The sequence below is a fragment of the Aspergillus uvarum genome (assembly GCF_003184745.1).
Source record: "Aspergillus uvarum CBS 121591 unplaced genomic scaffold BO82scaffold_123, whole genome shotgun sequence".
Taxonomy (NCBI): Eukaryota; Fungi; Ascomycota; class Eurotiomycetes; order Eurotiales; family Aspergillaceae; genus Aspergillus; species Aspergillus uvarum.
This window is the reverse complement of record NW_020291420.1, coordinates 432-25,023: the sequence shown is the minus strand read 5'-3', so window position 1 is coordinate 25,023 and position 24,592 is coordinate 432. Positions and strand designations below refer to the sequence as shown.

Sequence of the window (24,592 nt, the reverse complement as noted above, 5' to 3'; positions counted from 1 at the left end):
ATTAACTATAAGCTAAATTATATAAGTAAAATAAAATATATAATACTAACTCTAAATAATCTTTAAAAAATTAGAATTAACTAAAGTATTATAAAGCTGGGTGCTCTGGCTGAGCTGGACTTAAAGTTTAAATAAGATTATACTAAATATTAAATTATTATTACTAAGATTATTAGTTATTATATCTAATAACTAATAGGCTAGATTATATTTATATAAAACTAATAAAATAATTATAATTAGATTTTTATTAATATAAGATCTAAATACTAGTTAGAAGCCTAGTAAAACTTTATAGTAATTTATATCTTCTATTAAAAAATATCCAGTTAAAGTAAAAAATATTTTTTAATTAAAGCTGGTCCAGTAGTCTACTATAATTAATATCTATTTATTATCTAAAAACTTTAATAACAGCTATATATATATATTTTTTAACAACTTTAAAAAAGATTTTTTAATCTGTATTTAATTAAAAGAACTTAGTTTTTAGCAGAAAAATAAAACAGTAAGATTAATTATCTGTTTAAATTAAATATACTGAACAGTTTAGAATAGTAGGCAATAGGTAATTATAAAATATAGAATTTAATTTTAAAAATTCTGTTTATTATAAGCTGTAGAGGCCTAGAAAAATTAATAATTAAAAAAAAAATCTATTTTTAAAAAATAAAAAAATAAGTAAATATCTGTAATAGTCCTTTACTTAGCATCTAACTAATTAATTATTTAAATAGAACTAATAGTATTTTTTTTTAATAATCCTCATAAAAATAGTCGCTTATAGAACTAGTTTCTAAGTTTTTAATTTTTAGGTATTATAAAATATAAAGGTATATAGTACAGTAGATATAAAAAGTTCTATTAAAAAATAATTTATTTTTTTAAAAACTGTTTTAGATTATTAATAACTTCTTCTAACTAAAATAAAATAGTGGTTTTTAAACTTATATATAGGTTTTAAAAAAGATTATCTTCTACTACTAATCCTAAAAAATAGGGATTTTTTTTAGAGAGTTAGGTATAGAATAATCTTTTAATTCTTTATAATATATATAATTTTAAGATTAAAAAGAAAAGAAAAGATCTGCCTTAAAAAGCTTATTTTAGTTTAAATATTATTATAATTTATAAAGATCTGAAAAACAGAAAAAAAAGCTTAATAGTATTTTCTAAAAATAAGCTAGATAAATATAATTAACTTATAATTCTAAAACTACTCTGTAAGTAATAGATATAAAAAGATAAAAGCAAAAAACTTTATAAAAGCAGTTTATTTCATTTTAAAATATATTTTTATATAAATATAATTTATTATATTTTAATATACAGCTAAGGCGCCCGCCGCACCTTATTTATTATATTAGATCTAGTAAGTAAAAAATTATATCTAAAGCCCAGAATTATAGATATTAATAGTTAACTAGATAAAATAAATTAGAAATCTTATTTTTATATTTAAAAAAAACTTTTGCAGAACCTACTATAAAAGATATAATATGTTACGGGACGGATGGATTGTGCTAATCGAAACGTGCCTTAGAACAAGAAGAAATAGCTGAGGAGCTATTTCATCTGTTTGTACGAAATTCTTTTATGTGTGCACTAAGCTAGTGCTAGTTTAGTACTTAGCGTGCGAGGCCTCAGGTGTCAACTGGTGCCTGAAGCCGAGCTCTATAACAGGGCCTTGGTCCCATAACATAATATCTAATATTAAACTAAATAGTTATTAAAAAGTATATTTATTAAAAAAAAACTAAGTAAATAGTATAGCACAGGATCTTAAATAAGTTTAGATTAATAGGATATTTAGAATTATTAGAATTAAAAGGGTTAAAAAGATTAATTAGATTAATAAAGTAATTAAAATTAGTAGTATTAAAAAAGTTAATTAGATTAGTAAAATAATTAAGATTATTAGAGTTAAAAAAATAAATAAGATTAGGTATAAAGATTTATACTGTAATATATACAGTCTAAATAAAATAATAATTATATATTTTTATATATACTTCTTACTATAAAAGTAATAATTTAATTAAAAGCTAAAATTTATTAGTACTACTACAAATTTCTTATTATTTTTTAAAAATAAAGATAAAAAAGATAGTAATATTTTATTTAGTTATTTTTTTATTTAATTTAAAAAGCTTTTTTTTATATGCTTTTAGGCAACAGTTAAAATAATTAGATTAATAATCTATTAATCTAAATATACTTTAACTGTACTAAAGCTAAAAAAGATATAGCAGATAGATTTTAGTACTAAAAACAGTTAAAATAGTTAACCATCTAATTTTTAGCTATACTACAGTTAGGTATAAAAATTTCCTTAACCTAGCCATAACCTGGCGGTTAGGTATAAAAATTCCAATTAACCTGACCTGACCTGGCTGTTAGCCACTCTACTACTATAGTAAATTTAGCTTATATATTAATTTAATCTATTAATCTTTTAATAATATTTTAAAAGAGAGCAGTAATTACTATAGGCTTATATTTAGACTTATTTAAATTATAATAACTATAATATGTACTATAATTTTTAAACTTACAGCCTGTATAAACCCTGCTCTACTATTTAAATAGCTGTATAGTCTGCTGGAACTTTATTTAATTATTATACTTATAATAATATAGTATTACTAAACTATAAGATATAATTAAAATGCTGTTAATATAAACAAGGCACCCGGTATGTATCTAATTTTATTAATATTTTATATAAAAATATTATTAGATTTTTTATTTAAGCCATAGTAAAAGCACCAATCTTTATTTTAAATTTATAGTAAAAAAAATACTAAATATACTACTAATCTAAAGTATAGTAAAATTAAAATAAGATTTTATTATTATATACTATTAATTATATAGTAATCTAGTACTTTGTATTGCCAGTATAGGGGTTATAAATAGTTATATATTATATAAATAAAAAAGTAAATTACAGTTGGTAAAAGTAGAAAAAACCTAAAAAAAATTATAATAAATAAAAATTAGTATATTATTTAGATAATCAGGCTTACCAGCCCTAGTATTAGAAGAAAAAGGTATAATATTAATAAGTAGAAAAAATAATAGAAATTATATAGATAAAAAAAAATAGATTAGTAATAAAAAGAATAAGAAAAAAATATATAAAAGAAAAAAAAAGAGAGCTAAAAAGGGGGGGGAGTAGTCTTTTTATATAGTATTTTATATATTTTATATAATACTAGTAGCTAAAGCCTAACCACACCCTTAGAACTAGTTGTATAAATAGTATAAAAAAAGATTTTATTTACTGGATAAAAGCGGAATATATAGAAAGAAAAAACTCTATTTATTAAAAGATTACTGTATTTACTAGATAAAAGAGGTTTATAAAAAAAAAGCTATAATAAGTAATACAGATTTTATCTATATATATACTGTCTACTAACCAGCTATAATATTATCTAAAAAAGGCTAAAATACAGAACTATTATTTTAAATCCTAAACAGCTGTTTATATAAATAAAAGCTGCAGAAGATACTAAAAAAAAAAGGGGGGCTTTTATTATAGAACTAAAACTTTGTTATAAAGCTTAGCTTTAGATACTAGTTAGTATTTTAAATTTTATATACTAAGTACTAAACTAGCACTAGCTTAGTATATATATAAAAGAATTTTGTACAAACAGATAAAATAGCTCCTCAGCTATTTCTTCTTGTTTTAAGACATGTTTTGATTAGCACAATCCATCCGTCCTGTAACATTTAACCATACCGGAATTGCTAATAACCTTAACTATAAAGCTAATAAGATTATTATTAAGTTTTTATAGCTCTAAATATTCTTGTAATTTATAAAATACCAGATAATAAAATTAAAAACAGATAGTATTTATCTTCTTATTACTTTTAATTTTTTTTATAAGCTTATAATATTCGGCTAGCGATAAAGACGTCTCCTAGCTTTATAAATATCAATACTGAAGAATAGATTTATAACTTTCTTACTCTAATTCTTGCTTCTCTAGAACCTTTTTTAATTTAATTTATATATTTTTAATAACTCTAGAGATAATAATTTCTGAACCCCCTCTGGCGGCAGCCCTTTTACCAGTATTCTGGCAGATAGAACTATAAATATATTCAAATATATATTAGAAAATGTTTTTAATAATCTTAGATACTATCTTTTATTATTAAAAATATTTATTAATATAGAATATAATATACTTATATTATTATCCAAAGAGACTCAACATCCAGCTTACTCTTATTTTATATTTAGACTAATTTGCAGGCAGTAAGCATCTTCTGTACCAGTATCTTACTATTCATAATATCTATTATTAAAATTCTATAGTTTATCAGTCACTACAAAAAAAGCCTATCTTCTAAAATATAATCTAGAAAGAATAAATCAGAGAGTCTTTATAATTAGTAAAAGATAAGATAGCTTCTTTACAGTATATATAAGCTATCAGAATACTGCTATTCTAACAAATTTTAATTATATATAAATATTATTATATACCTGTACTTTGATATGCAAGGCGCCTTAGTCAAGAACTTAGTATAGTTTTCTAGCTAATAATTATCTATAATTAAGTTACTATTCTATATCTTTTATAAATTACAGAATATTTTTCTGTCTTCTTCTTAATCTATACTTGACTTGTATTTGAGGATTATAAAGAATTAATATACTATTTATTTAGATATTTCTATATATATATACTGTCCGGCACAGGACTAAAGATTATTTAATTATAGTACTGATTTATCAAAGAATAACTGCAAGTATATTTTAGTAGGATTCTACTGCTAAGCTCCGCAGCTATAGCAGCTAACTTATTAAAATAATCAAGTAATTATTACTAGTTTTAGAGTGGCTAACAGCCAGGTCAGGTCAGGTTAATTAGAATTTTTATATCTAACCACCAGGTTATAGCCAGATTAAGAAAATTTTTATATCTAACTGTAGTATAGCTAAAAATCAGGCAGTTAACTATTTTAACTATTTTTAGTACTAAGTTTTATCTACTATATCTTTTTTAGCTTTAGTATAGTTAAAGTATATTTAGATTAATAGATTGTAAATCTAACTGTTTTAACTATTGTTTAAAAGCATATAAAAAAAAGCTTTTTAAATTAATTATAAGTAACTAAGTAAAGTATTACTATCTTTTTTATTTTTATTTTTAAAAAATAATAAGAAATTTTTAGTAGTGCTAATAAATTCCAGCTTTTTATAAAATTATTACTTTTGTTACGGGACAGACCCGCAACACTTGCTGCATGTGACTGTAGTCTTTTTATCTTCCCACCAGACCTCTGCAATCTTTCTGTTTTCTAACTATTCCTTCTTATTTGTACAGCATGCTTAGGTTAGAACTAATCTAAGTTTATTTTATAATATTAGAAATAGTTCACCTGTCTACTAGTAATAGTAATTAAATAATTATTATATATTTTAGAATAAAAGTTTTACTAGTCCTATTCCGACCTGCCTGTTTTATCTAATTATATAATTTTTTTTTATAATATCTTAATAAATATTTTTTATTCTGCTAGTACAGCAGCTTTAGTAAGAACTCTAAAACTAGTATATTAAAATCCAGCAGCTATATACTAATCTAAATACATCTTACACTAAGATCTAACAGCTTTATATATAATAGATTATATATTTAGTATTTAGAATCTGTCTGTTTAATCTATCTTATTTTAATAGTAAGCTATATATACTGTATATATAGCTTTTTTTTATTAAAATAAAACTATAATCTAACTAACTTTTCAGAGCTAATACTTTTAATTATATTTAAAATTAATTAAAATAGTTTTAACAGGCTTTAGTCCTACACCTCCACCAGCTTATAAAAAATAAATAATCCTAGGATTTACAAAATATCTTTTAATTTTTTATATAATTATATTATAATCTATACAAACAACAGAAAGCTATCCAATAATTTATATTAATATATTAAAAAAATAATAAATTATTTATTACTTATTTTATATATTTTAAATAACTTTTATATAAAGCTGATATAATTGCCTGGCTGGATATCTTATATATAACTATACTCTATTAAAGATTATAATTAAACCTATACTAGATTTTAAAAAACTTTAATAACTTAATATTTAACTATTTATATAATAAATATATTAAACTTATCCAGCATACCAACTGATATATTATCTAACTAATTTTTAAATCTACTACTAAACCTACTTTAAAGCCTACTATACTTATCCAACTAGATTTAATAAATATAAATTTTATAGAAATATTTACAGCTTGCCTAAGCTTACTAGTTTTATTTATTATATTTGTTTTATTTTACTGTTCTTATTATTTTAAGAATAATCTTTGCCTGTATTATAGGCTAAACAACTACTAGATTTCCAACTGTAAAAGGCCCTTTAAAATCTAGAATAAAATTTATATAAAAACTATAGTATATAGTTCTATACTCAGCGCCCGCTTCAGTAAACAGTCTTCTTTAAAGACCTAAATAAAAAAAGAGGTACTGTTATAGGATAGATTTATAATACTTACTATATATAACTATAGTTTCTTTATTTTTCCACCGGACCTCCGTAACCTTTCTGTTTTCTAACTATTCCTTTTTGTTTGTACGGCATGCTTAGGTTAGAACCAATCTAAGTTCATCCCATAACAACTTTTATAGTAAGAAATATATGTAAAAATATATAATTATAGTACTGTTCGGGCTGTATATAATATAATATAAATTTTGATATCTAATTTAATTAATTTCTTTTAATTTTAATAATTTTAATTATTTTACTAATCTAATTAACTCCTTTAATAGTAATAATCTGAATTTTTTTATTAATCTAATTAATTTTTTTAACTTTTTTAATCCTAATAATTCTAAATACTCTGTTAAATCAAACCTATTTAAGATTCTGTACTATACTATTTATTTAGTCTTTTTTAGTAAATATACTTTTTAATAATTATTTAGTTTAATATTAGATATTATATTTTTTTATAGTAGGTTCTGCAAAAGCCTTTTTTAAATATAAAAATAAAATCTTTAATCTATTTAATCTAATTAGTTTTAAATATCTATAATTTTAGGTTTTAAATATAATTTCCTGCTTACTAGGCCTATTAAAATATATACAATACAGCAGGTGCTTTAGCTGTATATTAAAATATAATAAATTATATTTATATAAAAATATATTTTAAAGTAAAATAAACTGTTTTTAGAGAGTTTTCTACTTTTACTTTTTTATATCTATTACTTACAGAGTAGTTTTAGAATTAAAAGTTAATTATAATTATTTAGCTTATTTTTAAATAATACTATTAAGTTTTTTTTCTGTTTTTTAGATTTTTATAAATTATAATAATACTTAAACTAAAATAAGCTTTTTAAACTAGATCTTTTCTTTCTTTTTAAATCTTAAGATTATATATATTATAAAGAATTAAAAGATTATTCTATATCTAACTCTCTAAAAAAAATCCCTATTTTTTAGGATTAGTAGTAGAAGATAATCTTTTTTAAAACCTATATATAAGTTTAAAAACCACTATTTTATTTTCGTTAGAAGAAGTTATTAATAATATAAAACAGCTTTTAAAAAAATATATTATTTTATAATAAAACCTTTTATATTTACTGTACTGTATATTTTTATATCTTATAATATTTAAAAATTAAAAACTTAGAAACTAGTTTTATAAGCTATTATTTTTATAAGAATTATAAAAAAAAATACTATTAGTTATATTTAAACAAATAATTAGTTAGATATTAAGTAAAAAACTATTATATATATTTACTTATTTTTTTATTTTTTAAAAATAGATATTTTTTTAATTATTACTTTTTCTAGGCCTCTACAGCCTATAATAAATAGAATTTTTAAAATAAAATTTTATATTTTATAATTATCTATTATCTACTGTTCCAAACTATTAAATATATTTAATTTATACAGATAATTAATTTTACTATTTTATTTTTTTATTACAAACTAAGTCCTTCTAATTAAGTATAGACTAAAAGATATTCTTTAAAGTTATTAAAATATATATATATACAGCTATTATTAAAGTTTTTAAATAATAATTAAATATTACTTATAGTAGACTGCTGGACCAGCTCTAATTAAAAAGTATTTTATACTTTAATTAAATATTTTTTAATAAAAGATATAGATTACTATAAAGTTTTATTAGGCTTTTAACCGGTATCTAAATCTTATACTAGTAAGAATTTAGCTATAATTATTTTATAAGTCTTATATAAATATAATCTGGCCTATTAGTTATTAAATATAATAACTAATAATATTAGTAATAATAGTTTAATATTTAGTATAATCTTATCTAAATTTTAAATCCAGCTTAGCCAGAGCACCCAGCTTTGTAATATTTTAATTAATTCTAATTTTTTAAAGATTATTTAGAGCTAGTATTATATATTTTATTTTATTTATATAATTTAGCTTATAGTTAATACTTTTCTGTAAAGACTTTGGATTAAGATTTTAAACAGTACTATTAAATATATATAAGAAAATTATAATAAAAGTTTTAAAGCCTCTTCTAGTATTTTAAAAATTTTTAAAAAAATATATTTTAAAAGCTATTTATAAAAAGCTAATACAGACAGCGCCTATTATTTATATTACAGACTGTTTATAGTAGCCTTTTATAAATAGCTTTTAAAAGTTTTTTTTTAGTAATACCTTATTATACTAATTTTTAATTATAGATTTAAAAAATTATATAATTTATAAATATAAACTTTTAATACTATAAAAAGTTTCACCTTATTTAATAATTTAAATCTGGATTAGTTTATTATTTTTTTTAAACTGTAAAACCTACTGGAACTTAATTTATTTTATAATTTACTAGATATTTAATCTTTATTAAGTAATTAAAGGTTTTATTTAGTAGTGTAAGTATAGTAATATTAATTATTTTTATTCTACTATAATTAAATAAAAATAAATAAAATATTTTTTTAAGCTTTTATATTTTTTTTATATTTTTTTTATTTATAAATAGTAGGCCTACTGTTTATAAGATCTATAATATCTATAATAATCTTTTTAATTATTTAAATTACTTAATTAATTAACTAGTAAGAAAGCAGGCGCGCTAGAAGAAGAAGATTTTTAAAAAGTTATAAAATATATATTAAAAGCTTTAAAAGTACGATTATTATACTTATTAAATAAAAGGCTATATTTATATAATTACAACTATTCTAAACCTAATATTAAAGTTTAAAAAGTTTAAAAAAAATATATAATTTAATAATAATATTAACTGGTATAATAAGTACCAAAATATTTTTAAAAAAATCTTTTATTTTTATTATAGTTAGAATCTAATAATTAATATACTATTATCTGACTTTATATTATTATTTAGTTTAAATAAAGCCTTTTATAATATTTTTAAATCCTAAAGACTTTTACCTGCAGTGGAGATGTTCAAAAAACTTAAAATATATCTAAATATTAAAAATATATAATTTAAAAAAATATCTTTAATTAAACTAATATTATTTTAAATATTATAAAATATACTAATATTTTTACTTACTAAAAGTCCTACTGTAATTAGTTTTCTATTTTCTCTTAAATAACTAGAGTTTTTCTTTTAGTTGCAACTAATAGTATTAGTATTAAATATTTATTTAATAGTTTTTAAAATATCTACTACTATTACCAGAGCTGTTTTTATTTTAATATAATTAAAACAGTTATATTTTAGATATATACTAATTATTTTACTATTAGTAAAAAATACTAGAATATTTTCAATAATTTTAATCCAGATTTAATTATTTTTATACCTAAGAAGTAAGAGAAGAATAAAATAATTACTATATTTTTATATTAGTAAAAATAAAAATATAAATAATCTTAAAAATAATTTTAAAAATAGATTATTACTAGTAATAGGGGAACCATTTTTATCTAAGTCTTTAAATACTATATATATTTAAATAAAGATAGAAACCTGGTTTTTATAATTTTTATACTATTATAATTACTGTTCTAAACAGTATAAAAAGTAGTATAATATTATTAGTATATTTAATAATAAATACTATTTTTTTATACTAGGCTTTATAAAAGTCTTTTACATAGTATAGTATATTTTTTAGATAGAATATATAGTATAGGTTAATTAGATAGAGCAGATAAATTAGAGAAAATAAATAATGTAGATTAATTAAATTAATCAGATTCATTAAATAAAATAAATTAATTAAATAAAGCAGATAAAGCAGATAAAGTAGATAGACTAAAACTAAAAAATATTACTTTACTATAATTAAAAGTATATTATATTTTATATATTATTTATATAAAAAGAATATATATATTATAAATTAATCTTTAGTTATTAATCTATTTATTATATCTGATTTTTCTAACCTACAGGTATAAACAGTTAAAATAATAGTTGTATCTTAATCTAACTATAACTATATAGTTAAAAATTTTTTATATCTTAATCTGACCGCCAGGTTATGGTTAGGTTAAGGTTAAGGTATAACAGTCAGGTTAAGCCACTCTAACTAATTTAGACTTACAGCCGCGACAAGTACAAGTCCTTTATAGCTGTTACTTTATGTTCTCAGAAGCACTTTCAAAATTTAATAAAGTACCGTGCCAATATGTTAGTGAAGTATGATTCTAGTAGAGTAGTCTCACAACAATTCTTTCCAAGTATGCTTGTTAGCTTGCAGAGCTCAATTTGATTCTACCGGGGTATTATACACTCATACACTGTAGAAGCAGATTTTACAAGATCTATCATAAAAATCTATCCATTATTGTCAACCATTTGACCGTGCAGAAAATTCCAATTTATAGCATCTACTATTACTATAGCATGTTTGGGTGCTTAGCACCCAAAGAGACAGAGAGGCTTTGTAGAAAGATTTCAGTTATAGAGAGGCACGCAGAAAATGACATAAGCTCAGAGGTGAAAACTGGTCAGGAAGAGTGGAATCGTTGCACAAATGGTGTTCAACTCAAACTTCATGCAAAGCTTTCAAAATATAGCAACACTGTTAGGGCTGTATGCCTCGTTATACCTATAATTGAATGCATTCTCTAGTAAGAATCATCATCACCCACAAGGTACATTTTCTCATCTCCTGAAGAATCGCTTTCCTTTTCACCTCTTCTATAGCCAGGCGCAACACGTGAAAAGGCTGGCTTGTCTACCTTGTATAGTTGCTCTGAAGTCATTGCTCCGTAATCCCTAATGAGTCCCCGAATATCCTCCCTGCGGTCGGTCTCCGCTTGTCCCTCTCGCTTGTCTCGATAGCGTTGACCGTTGAGATAATGTTCTGAGTCTTTTCCGAGTGTAGGCCAGTCATAGTGGGTTTGCCCCGAGTTCACCAGGTCCAGAGGAGTGAGCCCGGTATCCGACACCGGAGAATGATTCGCCTTCTTCGCAATCAAAAGCTTCACACAGTCAATATGTCCATTGGCCGATGCTTCATGGAATGGGGTCCACCCATATACATTGGTAACCGAGGGATTGACTCCAGCTTCCAGGAAAAACTCCATGATATCTTTGTTACCAAAAGCTGCTGCCCGGTAGAGCTCATGGACACCATCCATGCCGGTGTGATTGACATTCGCGCCCTTGTGCCGCAAGTATTTCAAAACTGAATTCTTTTGTCAACCTTGATTAAAGATTTCTACCACAAGAGAACATGATTCTTACCGGAAAAATTCCTATTTTGTGCGTGGGCAGTCAGTGCTGTTCTCCTGTTGTCGTCCTCGAGGTCGATGTCTGCTTCCCGTTCCAGCAGCTTCTTTACAGCACCAAGGTTATCGCGAAAGACTGCACGGTGAAGTAACGGCTGGCCCTCGTAATTTTTCAAATTAGGATCAATGCCACTTTGCAAGAAAGCCTCGAGCAAGTGAGTGTAACCCAGTTCAACAGCAAGGAAACATGCTGTTGTGAGGAAGTCTCGAGGTCCGGCCTTATCCTTGTCGTCGTCTTCGTCACCGAACTCGTCACTATTTCCACCCAAGCGCTCTTGTTTCCAGTCGCTCATCTCACGATCGTCTTTCAAGAAGTCCTCTAGGTCCCCACCTTCGTTCCTGTAAGTAAAGGCAAGAAGCCGCTGGTAGCGGTCTAAGACATCATTCTGCTGGTCCACCTTAGGGCAAGATGGCTCAGAGGCAGTATTGGCGGGGTCAGATGAGGGTATCCACAGTTGAGCCGTGAGTTTTAGTAACGCGATCAGAAGGATCAAGGGGAGGCCTAGAATGACTACCAAATCGGCGAAAGACGACTTGATCTTCTGAGCTGGCATGCTGTTGAGGATAATGTTGGTTGCCCGCTTGAAATCGTGCTGGGCAACATACAAGAGAACCATGTGACCACTTCTGGTCGACAAATCCACCAAAGCTCCCTTAGACAGAAGAATCTCAACAACGTCACTCCGATTGCGCTTCAACGCAACTATGAGCGGTGACTGGCCATAATTATCAAGTTGATTGATATCTGGACCATCGATGTATCTCTTGATGAGCTGAAGGCACCCTGTGTAAACGGCTAGGTGAAGGGGTGTAATAGGTGATCGTCTGTTAGAGCGACGCCTTGAGCCACGATCAAGATATCTTGATTTTATAGGATAGCAATCGACCCTTTGCAGCAAGGCATAGTAGAACTTTCGCTTCACCGTATTCTCTAGGAGGTCTTCCAGAGATGAAATAACTGACTCAATGTTTGCGGCGGGAGGCACGAGATTGAGATGTTCATGCAGGAACTCTGCCGCATACTTTGCGAATGGATGGGAGGAATTCACGCCAGAAAAGGTTTCGGAATCATCGAAATCAGCAGAATAATCGGAGTTATATGCTTGTATTGAATCATCCGGATATGCCGAGTTTAGGACAACGGCATCGTCGGGCTGGTTGAGTGGTTCGACGGCCTGGGTTTCTAGTGGGGCACTGTGGTTCAAATACTGGACACAGCAATGCGAGATTTTGAGGTGGACGCTTTCTGTTTCCGTGGCGCTTTGGAAAAGACTGTCTTTGTTTTCTCTGAAGAAGTCCTGGGCAGAGTAATGAACGAATCGGACGATGCTGTCTGTTTCGACGACAACAAGACCACAACAAACCGACGTCAGTACATTTTCATCGAAATGCAAGCTTGTATGAAAGGTCAGCGCAGCGCACATCTCGTTGACCTGAAAATTTCGGAAGGCATAGCTCATCCAGGCAATGATACTGATTGCTTGCCTGCGCTGATTCTCTCTTTTGCTTTTGATGCGCTCAAGCGTGTTACTGAAGGTCTTCTCTAGGTCTTTTGGTAGCTCTTGCAGGGTACCGACAATGTTTTCAGGGGTATCTAGCTCACTCAAAGCAATCATGTGAAGCTTGATCAATAGGAACCTAGTTTTCCATTAGAAGGAGAGCAAACTCAGAAGGGCTATGATGCACACTTGCATTCCGTTGCCCTTGGCTATGACGCTTTTTCTAATTTCTTCAGGATCCCCGCGTTGCAGAATAGAACTCTGACCGATGACAAAGTCTATGTATTCGATGAGATCTGACTTATGAACCGCCAGTATTTCCCTGGTAAATCCCTCCGCCAGCTCATCCTGGTACTCCAGTAGCCTTGCAGTGACCAGGATACGGACATCACCACATGCGCAGCAAAGTATATCAATCAGAGGTTTCCGAACAGCAAAAGGACACTCGTCCATGGCATCAATAATCACATAGAACGGTCTCCCTGCAACCAACTGCTTAATCAAAGTGATTATTGTCTCCTTCGCGGGTGGGGAATATACTCCATTATGTTTACCGTTGGCAGCCTTCTCCTCGAAGGCTTTCATCACTGCATTGGGGATTGATCGTGATGAGATCCGCGTCACGAGCTGCCTTAGAACAGCCCCTAATAAGTCGTCGATCGTGGGCTTTGGGTTTTGGCGGTAGGTCAGGTGTAAGAAGGCCAATGTTGGTCCTCCGGGCGTTCGCTTCGGGAGTGTTCTATTCATCTCTTCGACAATGATGGAACTGGCATGCGTTCAATCGCTAGCAATGAAAGCACCGAAGGAGAAGGATAACTTACGCAATGACACTTTTTCCTGCGCCAGCTGGGAGGCCTGTCAGCCAGAGCCCTCGAATAAGTGGTAGGGGTTTAGCACTTACGTTTCCCAGTGTACCAGAGCCGAGAGGACTGGCGATTTTTCCAATCCTGGAACGGCTTGGAGTTCAATAGCCAACTGCCTGTGGTTTTCCCGTGTTCTATGTCCTTCATTAGCTCCATATGGCGTTGTTCGTAGTCCCAGTTGCACAGCCAGTCTAGGATGTCGTTTCGATTTTCTCGGTCGGCTTTGCTTTGTAGGTCGTAGACCACCTTCAATGTAGCGTAGTTGACCCCTCGATCAAGATTGTCTTTGGCTTTCTTCATGTCCGCCATCAGTCCATCCAGCTCACTGCCACCTTGCCACAAGTCTTTGATAGCCTTTCCTGCAGAGTCGGACGAGGTGTAAGCACTCCTTCAAGCGAGAAGGAAGACATGGAAGCTGAGGGAGAGCGAGCGCTTACTCATCCTGCCTTTACTACTTGCAATCGCTGCGCCGAGAATCTTCAAGGCGCATGAAAATATGGCCATAACATTCCGCCTGAGGATGGTGTTCTTTCCCTCGTGTCTCAGCTTGGTGGCTATCGTCGAGATATCTGCGAAGATGCTGTCCATAGAGTCGAAAAATGCAATGATATCGTCCTGTCTCTGCTGGATCTCTGCAAATACACAAAATGCTTTGGCAAATCCTCGCACCAGGATTGAAGCAGGAGCTGCAGCGGCGAATACCTAGAGCAGGGGGCCCATTGAGTAAGCGTCAAACCACCCCCCCCCCCCCCCCTCGCGTGATGTAGATGGACGCAAGGATCAGGTATATGGAATTCTAGTGACGTACCGAGCTTGTTAGGTCACAGGCTGAGCATATCACATTCACACAGCCTTGGATTTTTTTCATTCGTAGGGCGACTTCGTGAGATACCTTGGTGAGTATATCATTCTTTCGAAATTTCGTCTCGAAGATTGTGGCCCAATTTTCGGCATCGATGCTGCTGAACTCGGCGAGAAGATTCTGCTCATCAGCACCGGTCTTCTCCTGAAACTCTTCAATCGCTTCGCTCCAGAGAGCATGAACGTCTGGGTCAAGGAACGGAGGTTGGGTTTCACTCTGCCGCATCGTGCAAAGACGGTAAGATCTGGGACCAAGGATACTATGAGATGGTTGTAGTCAAAGACAAGTTCGGGTTTCAAGGCGACTGGAGCCTGGCTTTAAGTTCTTGGCAGCGAGCACAGCAACAACCTCCCGTTGTGTATGCATGCTTCAAATCACGGTCTTGGATGTCGTATTTTACGAAACGACAGTACGTCTCCAGAATATCATACCTCGACGACCACTCTCTCTTTGAATTAGCAAGTACGGAGTACCACATGCATAATACCTTGGTGTCAGCTGGCCTCGAAGACAAGGAATCCCAGATACCCCGCGATGACGGTGTGTGGCTTTGCTGGCTCCACATGAGCCTGCTAGCCGCTTGGAATAGGAGGGCGACGTGGTTAGAATAGATCTGGCGCCTGCGAGCTTCTCAATTATCGGCATCAATGCTAAAAATTACCAACTACTCCTCCGTCCTTTCTGAATCGAATCACTCGCCAGACGGCGATCTCGGGCAAGAATCGGTGCCACCTTATAAGGGTGCTCCGTGTGGTCTCGTGCTATACTACTGAGTGCTTTACAAGATACAGAATTGGGGGGGTGGGGGTGGGAGTCTTCTGGTTGCCAGCTGTTTTTAGGGATCAAAAGTCATTTTCTTTGCATGTACCGGTATTATTTAGTTGATCTCGACTCGCCATTGGAGGGGTGATGTCGTGATTGATCTTCATTGTACCTGTGCTGGCGATACAAGGGTGGGGCCTTGGAGCAATCAAGCGAGAGTATCAGCAAGCACTAGTTGTAAATAGGGGTGTGATTCATGCACACTGCACCGCTGTATCACGTCCTATGACCCATCCGAATAGTTTGATAAACCCCCGATCTCCGATCATCGCCAAAACATTCTGAGATCTACCGGTTTCATTTGATCATCGTTCAAAGCGACAGAGAAAGTGCCGATACCATACTCATATCTTATCTCCAATCGAACAGGACCACACCGGCAAGACCCATGGCTACCGCGCGCATTGTGCTCAAACGTACCGATAAGGAGAACAGCCAAAATGATTATCGCCAGGGCCGCGGCCCGGGCCTAACTCGGAATTTGCCGTGGCAGGTGGGCCCAATATGCTTGTAGTGGAACATTTCAAGTGCACTCAGGAGCAGTGGCTTCTAGGCAGATCGACCGATCGAGTCGAACTTATCATTGGCAGACAGTGATTTGATCTGGGGCACGTCAGATCAATCCGAGCATTGAGATTTGGAATCCTGATAAATTCACGAGATACATCTCAGCTGCAACAAGACGCCAGATACCGAGCTTGTAGGTCTAGGCTGACTCGGTCAAGACTCTGGTTCATGGCTATTCGCCCCCCTGCGGGGATTGGCAGAGACTGAGAGGGGCCGGCATTGACCTCGGACCTGCTCGGGCACCTTTCTCCCGATCGGGTATGGTACATGTACAGCTGGAGTATGTACTACTGTACAAATTTAGGTTCCGTCACAGGTTCGGACAAGTTGCATGTCTCCTCCGGGCTGGAGCCTAGACCTCGCCATACTGATGTGTTCTATTCGCTTAGTATTTAGTATTCCTAAAGTACGTCTCCGTACGGGGCACCACTCTGCGAAAATGCAACAACACCTGGCTGTAACCCCAGACTACGGAAGCATGTACTGTACGATACCAAACGGCGTTTTGCATGCGCAACAGCCACCACGGATTAGAAATCATGATATATGATATGATACTTATGCGCGTATGGCCAGATTTATCAAATTCATGAAGCCGTTATGACCTTGTCGACGAGTATGTAGGTCACCAGGTCGCCGGGCTTTGGCTTAGATAGCTGGTAAATTACCAAAGTTACCGAACAGTCTACCTGGCAGTTACTTTCGTCGTGGTTACCTCCGTTGTCGGGTTGGTCGATCTGCTCAAAACAATTTTGCCACGCCTTAGTTCGAGGATATCCTGCGAATTATAATACAGAGTCGAGTCTCGATAAACAGAATTCTGCCAGGGGGACTTTCCGTATCTATATAACCCGGAAGAGAAGAGAAAGCAAGATTGAGATTCAATTAGCATAAACAGCAGTATCGCTACAGTTGTAACAACCACAAAGCTCTTAGTTATGAGTTTTGGCTGTCAATTACTGTAGAAGAAACCGATGTAATCAAGTTTCAAGTAAACTATTATTGCATAACTTTTCTTCTGCAACGGAAACACCTAATGAAGGATAGCCTGCTTCGAATTGAAAGGGTAATAGAATAGTACGTCTTGGAAAATACCCCCCATTTCTGCTAACCGAGGCTCTGAAAAACATTGGGGCTAAAAGGACTTAACAGGTCATAGATAAGTAGTCCAATTCAACACCTACCGTGGCGTATCGGAGAATCCATATCAAGACCAGTAAGAACATCGCAATGAAGCAAACGGGGGCGGTAGAGTTACAGTGGGACATGTTAGTATATTCTGATAGCTCGAGACAGGAAGATTGTCTGTTTTGTGTAGACTTAGTACTCTACAACATATCAGTCACCACATTGAGCCGGCAGATCTAGATGGATAGAGACAGAGCAGCATCTATTTATTGGATATTACCAGAGGAGTAAAAAGACATACAACAGAGGATTCGCTGGTGGTCACCCACCCAACTACTAACCTCCCGGCGTGTGGCTTGAACGCGGCCAGAAGGCGGGTGGGTGCCGCTCGGGTGAGCTAACGGGTGAGGCCGCTTTACAGTCGCGCGATCGGGAGTGAGTTAGGGTGAGTGTGTTTTAAAGAATAATAAATGATCACCCCAGTCGCGCGGCACAAGTGACCTTGTCTATAAAAAGCTTTAATCCCTACTCGATTTCTAACAAGTGATTTGCATTGGTGGAAGATAGTATGCTGAGTATGCCAAGGCACAAAAATGGCTCAAGATTAGCTACTTTAGGTCTAGACGACACGTATGCCTGTTCCCTTCGCCCGGCGAACAGGAGGATGATCTCAATCATTCTCATCAGCCCTCAAGACTATGCTTCGCGTGAGATGACTGCGGCGACTTCGCAGAATAAACCTCGAGATTTGGTTACGCCAAAAATCCCGTTCTAGTATTTACTGGGTATAAACAAGGCACCCTTGATACATTGAGTCGGCCCCTACACGGGCTTTGAGATAGCGTTGACTCGGGTAATACACCAGATCAAGACTAATAGCAAGATAAGTGTAGGTAGTACTGTATAATACCAGTCCAGATATCTAAATTCCACCGGGATCAACGCTACCACATTCTTCCTGTTTACTCCCGGGATGGAATTATGCTTGCTTGTATATTTTGAGGTATAACTGATGCAGCTCTCTTTGAGGACTTTATCAAAGAACTTCTTCAGTATTGCAGAAAGTGGCCTGAGCCTAGATCTGTTCTGATTATAGATAATATATTCTTTTACTATTCAGAGCAGATCGAGCGAATATATACAGAAAGAAATATTAAACTAGTCTATCTCCTGTTCTATTTATCTAATCTAAATCCTATTGAGAAGTTTTTTACTGAATTTAGATCTTTTATCTGTCGAAACTAGCATATATACTAGAATAATACAGTCCAAGAATTTAAAGCATATCTTGAATAGTATATTAACAAAGCTAAAGTAAGAAAGCAAAGTACAGAAAGATATTTTTAGTTTACAAAATTAACTATTAAATATTACAATAGTGATAATTAAGCTGCTGGTAATAGTAGTTAAGTAATTATAAATTATACAGTATGATTATAAATACCTATATCTCTATATAAACTACTATATAAAAAGACTGCTAAAGTATAAGATTCTCAAAATAACTTAAGATTCTTATTTTGATTAATTTTTCTATCTAGAAGCCAGTTATTTATTTTACCAACAAACCTGTATACGGCTTCCAATTTGACACCCTGACTGAGAAAAAATTCCAGATTTTAATTATAATAAATTTATTTTAGATCAAGATAATTCTCCAGTATTATATTATAAATTTTAATAATATTCTTTTTAAAATTATCAGTACTCACCCGTGAGATATATTATATAGTATATTCCTGAACAGCTATCTCAAGAGGCCCGGGAATATTAACAGCAGTATAAATAGAAGAATAGCTTGTAGAAAAAGAATCGGTATTAGCTGGAAAAAATACTATTATAAGCTGGAATAGTTATATAAAAATTATATTAATATTGTTATGGGACCAAGGCCCTGATATAGAGCTCGGCTTCAGGCACCAGTTGGCACCTGAAGCCTCGCATACTATATACTAAACTAGTACTAGCTTAGTATATATATAAAAGAATTTTGTATAAACAGATAAAATAGCTCTCCAGCTATTTCTTCTTATTTAAAGATATATTTTGATTAGCATAATCCATCCGTCCCGTAATATTAGAAATAGCTGATTAAAAAAAGATCCCAGACAGAGCCCGACTAAGTATATAAATAGAATAAAACAGAACTGAAAGAAATGCTATATCAGGAAATCAAGCAGGACTACTACCACTGGTTTAAGAAGTAGAAGGAAACCACTTTGGAACTAGTCTCTTTAAGCCAATTGATTGATTCTATATTAAGCAGGCAAAATCAATATGCTATATTTAATAAGAAAAGACCCTATCTGATTTTGAAAGCTCTAAAGGCCAGGGTTGCTTCTACTAACTAGTTCTGAATAAGGGAAATTATTAATAAATATACCAAGCTTCGGTTGGGAACAAAGGGTCCTATTAAAAATCATATAAATCAATAGGAACTGGTCTATTCAGAAGCAGTAGAATTGAAGCTAAGTAAGATATCTAATCTGATTCAGATGATTTATAACTTTCTTGAATCAATTCAGGAAATAATAGGGAATTTCATGGCAATAAGGCAAACCAGATTGATTGACTATAAAATGAAGGAGAAAGAACTTCCTGAGTTTCTTAAGATTATATAATATATATATAACTGGATTCGCCTAAATTTCTAAATTAGATAATCTATTGAATTAACAGGCTGAATCAGCCAGGCTACCTTCCAGGGCCAATCTGATGAACCAAAACAAACTTCCCAAAAAGAAAATATGTTGATAAATAAGGATCACAGGAACAAAGATCGACCTTGTCCCTGCAATTCAGACAAAAATAATAGATTTTATAATTTTGATGATTATTTCTATATCAATAAGAAACTCCGAGATCCTGATTAGAAGCCTGAAGAAGAAGTCCTAAACTGCTTTAGAAAAGCTTTTAAGAATAGTCCTAAATTAAGATATTTATTTGATCAACACCACCCAGATAGCTGTATAGTCTGCCGGAACTTTATCTAATTATTATATTTATAATAATATAGTATTACCAAATTATAGGATGCAATTAGAAGGCTGTTAATATAAAAAAGGCGCCCGGTATGCATCTGACTTTATTAGTATTTTATATAAAAATACTATTAGACTTTTTTATTTAAGCCATAGTAAAAGTACTGATTTTTATTTTAAATTTATAGTAAAAAAAACACCAAATACACTGCTAGTCCGGAGTATAGTAAAGTTAAAGTAAAACTTTATTTTTATATACTATTAGTTATATAGTAATCCAGCACTCTGTGTTGCCAGTATAAAGATTATAAATAATCGCATGTTGTACAGACAGAAAAAATAAATTATAGTTAGTAAAAATAGAAAAAACCTAAAAGAAATTATAGTAGATAGAAACTAGTATATTATCTAAGTAATTAGGCTCACCAGCCCCAGTATTAGAAGAAAGTATAATATTAATAAGTAGAGGGAATAACAGGAATTGTACAGGCAAGAAAAAAACAGACTAGTAATAAAAAGGATAAAAAGAAGATGTATAAAAAAAAAAGCCAAAAAAAGGGGGAAGTAGCCTTTTTATATAATACTTTGTATACTCTATATAATACTACTAGCTAAGCCTAACCACACCTCCAGAACCGGTTGTGTGAATAGTATAAAGAGAGATTTTATTTACTAAATAAAAAAAGAATATACAGAAAGAAAAGATTCTATTTATTAGGGGATTACTGTATTTACTAGATAAAAAAGGTTTATATATAAAAAAAAGCTATAATAAATAATACAGGCCCTGTTTATATATATACTACCTACTAACCAGCCATAATATTATTTAAAAAGGGCCAAAATATAGAACTATTGCTTTGGATTCTAAACAGCTGTTTATACAAATAAAAGCCGCAGAAAACACTAAAAAAAAAAGGGGGCTTCTGTTATAGAACTAAGGCCCTATTATAAAGCTTAGTTTTAGGCACCAGTTAGTATCTAAGGCCTTGTATACTAAGTACTAAACTAGTACTAGCTTAGTGCATATATAAAAAAATTTTGTACGAACAGATGAAATAGCTCCTTAGCTATTTTTTCTTGTTCTAAGGCACGTTTCGATTAGCATAATCCATCCGTCCTGTAACATTTTACCTAAGTCTTTAAATACTATATATATTTAAATAAAGATAGAAACCCGGTTTTTATAATTTTTATATTATTATAATTACTGTCCTAGACAGTATAAAAAGTAGTATAATATTATTAGTATATCTAATAATAGAAACTATTTTTTTATACTAGGCTTTATAAAAGTCTTTTATAAAGTACAGTATATTTTTTAAATAAAATATATAGCACAGGTTGATCAGATAGAGCAGATAGAACAGATAAAATAGATTAATTAGATCAATTAGATTAATAAGATAAAGTAGATTAATTAGATAGAGCATGTTATGGGACCAAGGCCCTGTTATAGAGCTCGGCTTCAGGCACCAGTTGGCACCTGAGGCCTTGCATACTAAGTACTAAACTAGCACTAGCTTAGCGCACACATAAAAGAATTTTATACAAACAGATAAAATAGCTCCTCAGCTATTTCTTCTTGTTCTAAGGCACATTTTGATTAGCACAATCCATCCGTCCCGTAACAGAGCAGATAAAGCAGGTAGAGCAGATAGACTAAAACTAAAAAATATTACTATACTATAATTAAAAATATATTATACTTTATATATTATCTATATAAAAAGAATATATATATTATAAATTAATCTGTAGTTATTAATCTTTCTGCTATACCTGACCTTTCTAACCTATAAATATAAATAGTTAAAGTAATAGTTGTACTTTAACCTAACTATAATTATACAGTTAAAAATCTTTTATATCTTAACCTGACCGCCAGGTTATGGCCAGGTTAAGGTTAAGATATAACGGTCAGGTTAAGCCACTCTACTCTAGCCTATATAGATCTTTTTCTTAATAGAACTATTAAGAAAAGCAGTGATAGCATCTAATTAGTTGGTTTCCAGATCAAATATAGTAATTAAGACTAAAAGAATTCTTATAGATCTAGCTGCAAGCATAGTAGCACATGTTTCTAACCAATCAGATGTCTGCAGATTACTTCAAATATATATACAAGCTTTGAATCCGGTCAGGTGACCAGTTTTATTAAATTTGTATAACCAGATCTATTTTAATAATAATACTTCAGCTCTATTAACTATATTAATTGAACAGGCGGTCCATGTCCCCAAGGCCTCTAACTGATTAGTCTTGTTTTTGGATGCCTGAGTAAACTGGCTACTATATATATGATTTCTTTTTTTTTTCCAGTTGGTGGGTAAAGGTGGAAACTGCTTTTAATTAATATAAGGTATTTCACTCTTATTAATATAATTAACTATTATTTGAACTGTTTAAAGGGTGAGCCTAGCCCTTTTAGGATCTTAGTCAGATAATAGTAATCAGTTTTATTTCAGGCCTCTGATTGGTTTAATATCTAAATATTCTGTTTCATCAATCAGTCTATTAATATTCTTTGTTAAATTATTAATAAGAACCATGGTCTGAGGCGGTGAAGAAGGCGATAAAGAAGGTATATTACTAAAAATAATATTATCTAAAACTAACTAGTCAGATAGTGGTTCGATCTGGTCATCTGATTAGTATGATTCCAGTTCAGATATTTATTTTAAAATTTCTAAATCCAGAAGTTCCTTATCTGAATCAGATTCTGATACAGATTCCTCAGGAATCAGAATCTCTGATTGTTCTAACTGAATAGAATTAACTAATTCAGTTGGTTGTTGTTTTGTCAACAGATTTTCTAATTCAGTATATTATTTATAGTTGAAGTTTTCATCAAAAACAATATCTCGGGCAGAAATTATTCTTTTAAGATTAGACACCCAGATTCTCCAAACATTAGAGGCTTGGTAGCCTACCAGATAGCTGATTAGGACTCTGGGCCCTAGCTTATTTCTTTAGATAAATTACTAATTTATATATAAGCATATGATCTATATTTTCTTAAATAAGAAAGATCTGGTTTCTCAGGTAACTATAAAGGTCTCTGTGGAAGGCTTTTTTATATGGTTTTTTATAGTATTTTCCAATTAAGTTGTTTATTTGGTATCCTATTTAGAATAAAAATAGCTGAATTCATTGTTTCAGGCTAAATGAATAAAGAAAGCCCTGAATCAATCAACAAACTTCTTATTTTAGAAGTAATTAGAGCTCCGGACCTTGCTGCATATAGATTTTGCTCTGGTTGATGAACTGGTAAATAATTGATAATCAAGCTCTTAGTACTAGCCCAAATTAGAAAGATACCGAGATTTTGATCTTAGTCAAAATAAAATCTCTTAGATATTATCCTATATTAATTAATAATTAATTAAATTATATTGATAATTAATTCTGATATATCTGATTTGGAAGTCAGGGCTTGCTCTAAGTGAAATTTTAAATAGGAATAATAGAGATAACTAATATATCTCTTTTTATTGATCCTATTTACTAAATAAATCAAGTCCTAATGAATTGATTCAAATACCTGAGTTCTATTCTTAAATTTTTATCTTGAAATCTGCCTTTCTGATTGGCTGACCTTGCAAGTAGGGTATTTCCTAATTAGGACTAGCTCCGATAAAGAATTAGTAATATTAATTTCTTAAACTGATTTACTTAGATAATTTAGGGGTTCCTGGCTTGGATGCCCTAGCCTGTCATGCCATTCTTTAATTGTTCCAGATGTCATGTGAGGCCGTTCAGACAGTTTGATTGGCCTTTTATTAGTAGTAGTGGCCATTGTTGAATTGAATGATTATTCCTATTAAATATAGAATATCTTATTAATACTTTTGATTTAGCAAACTGGCGTGTTATTGGCTTTTTCCAGATATCTACCTTTTCTATTTAGAAATAGTCTCTTCCTGGCCGCGATTGAGGCTGAGAGAATATTCATATAGAATCCTGAGATATAGGCAACTTCTTTGAATTTAAAATATAGACTTTTTCTTTTTAGATAAGTAGAGCAGAAAATAACTGTTCTATATTCCTATACTATTAATTAAATATTACCAATCTTTACTGTTTCACTTC

At 31.0% G+C, this 24,592-nt stretch overlaps 1 protein-coding gene across 1 annotated transcript; it reads right to left on the bottom strand.

Moving 5' to 3' along the window:
* Window positions 1-1,539: 1,539 nt before the first annotated feature.
* BO82DRAFT_437402 (ankyrin) lies at window positions 1,540-15,643 on the bottom strand (the record flags this gene model as incomplete). The annotated part of the gene is made up of 8 exons (XM_025641188.1): window positions 14,949-15,643; window positions 14,578-14,842; window positions 14,179-14,499; window positions 14,099-14,123; window positions 13,579-14,043; window positions 11,735-13,416; window positions 11,227-11,675; window positions 1,540-1,566 (listed from the first exon to the last, which is right to left on the bottom strand). Exons 1-8 carry the CDS (start codon window positions 15,225-15,227, stop codon window positions 1,540-1,542), a joined length of 3,513 nt encoding a protein of 1,170 aa, XP_025485646.1. The 5' UTR covers window positions 15,228-15,643.
* Window positions 15,644-24,592: the final 8,949 nt, after the last annotated feature.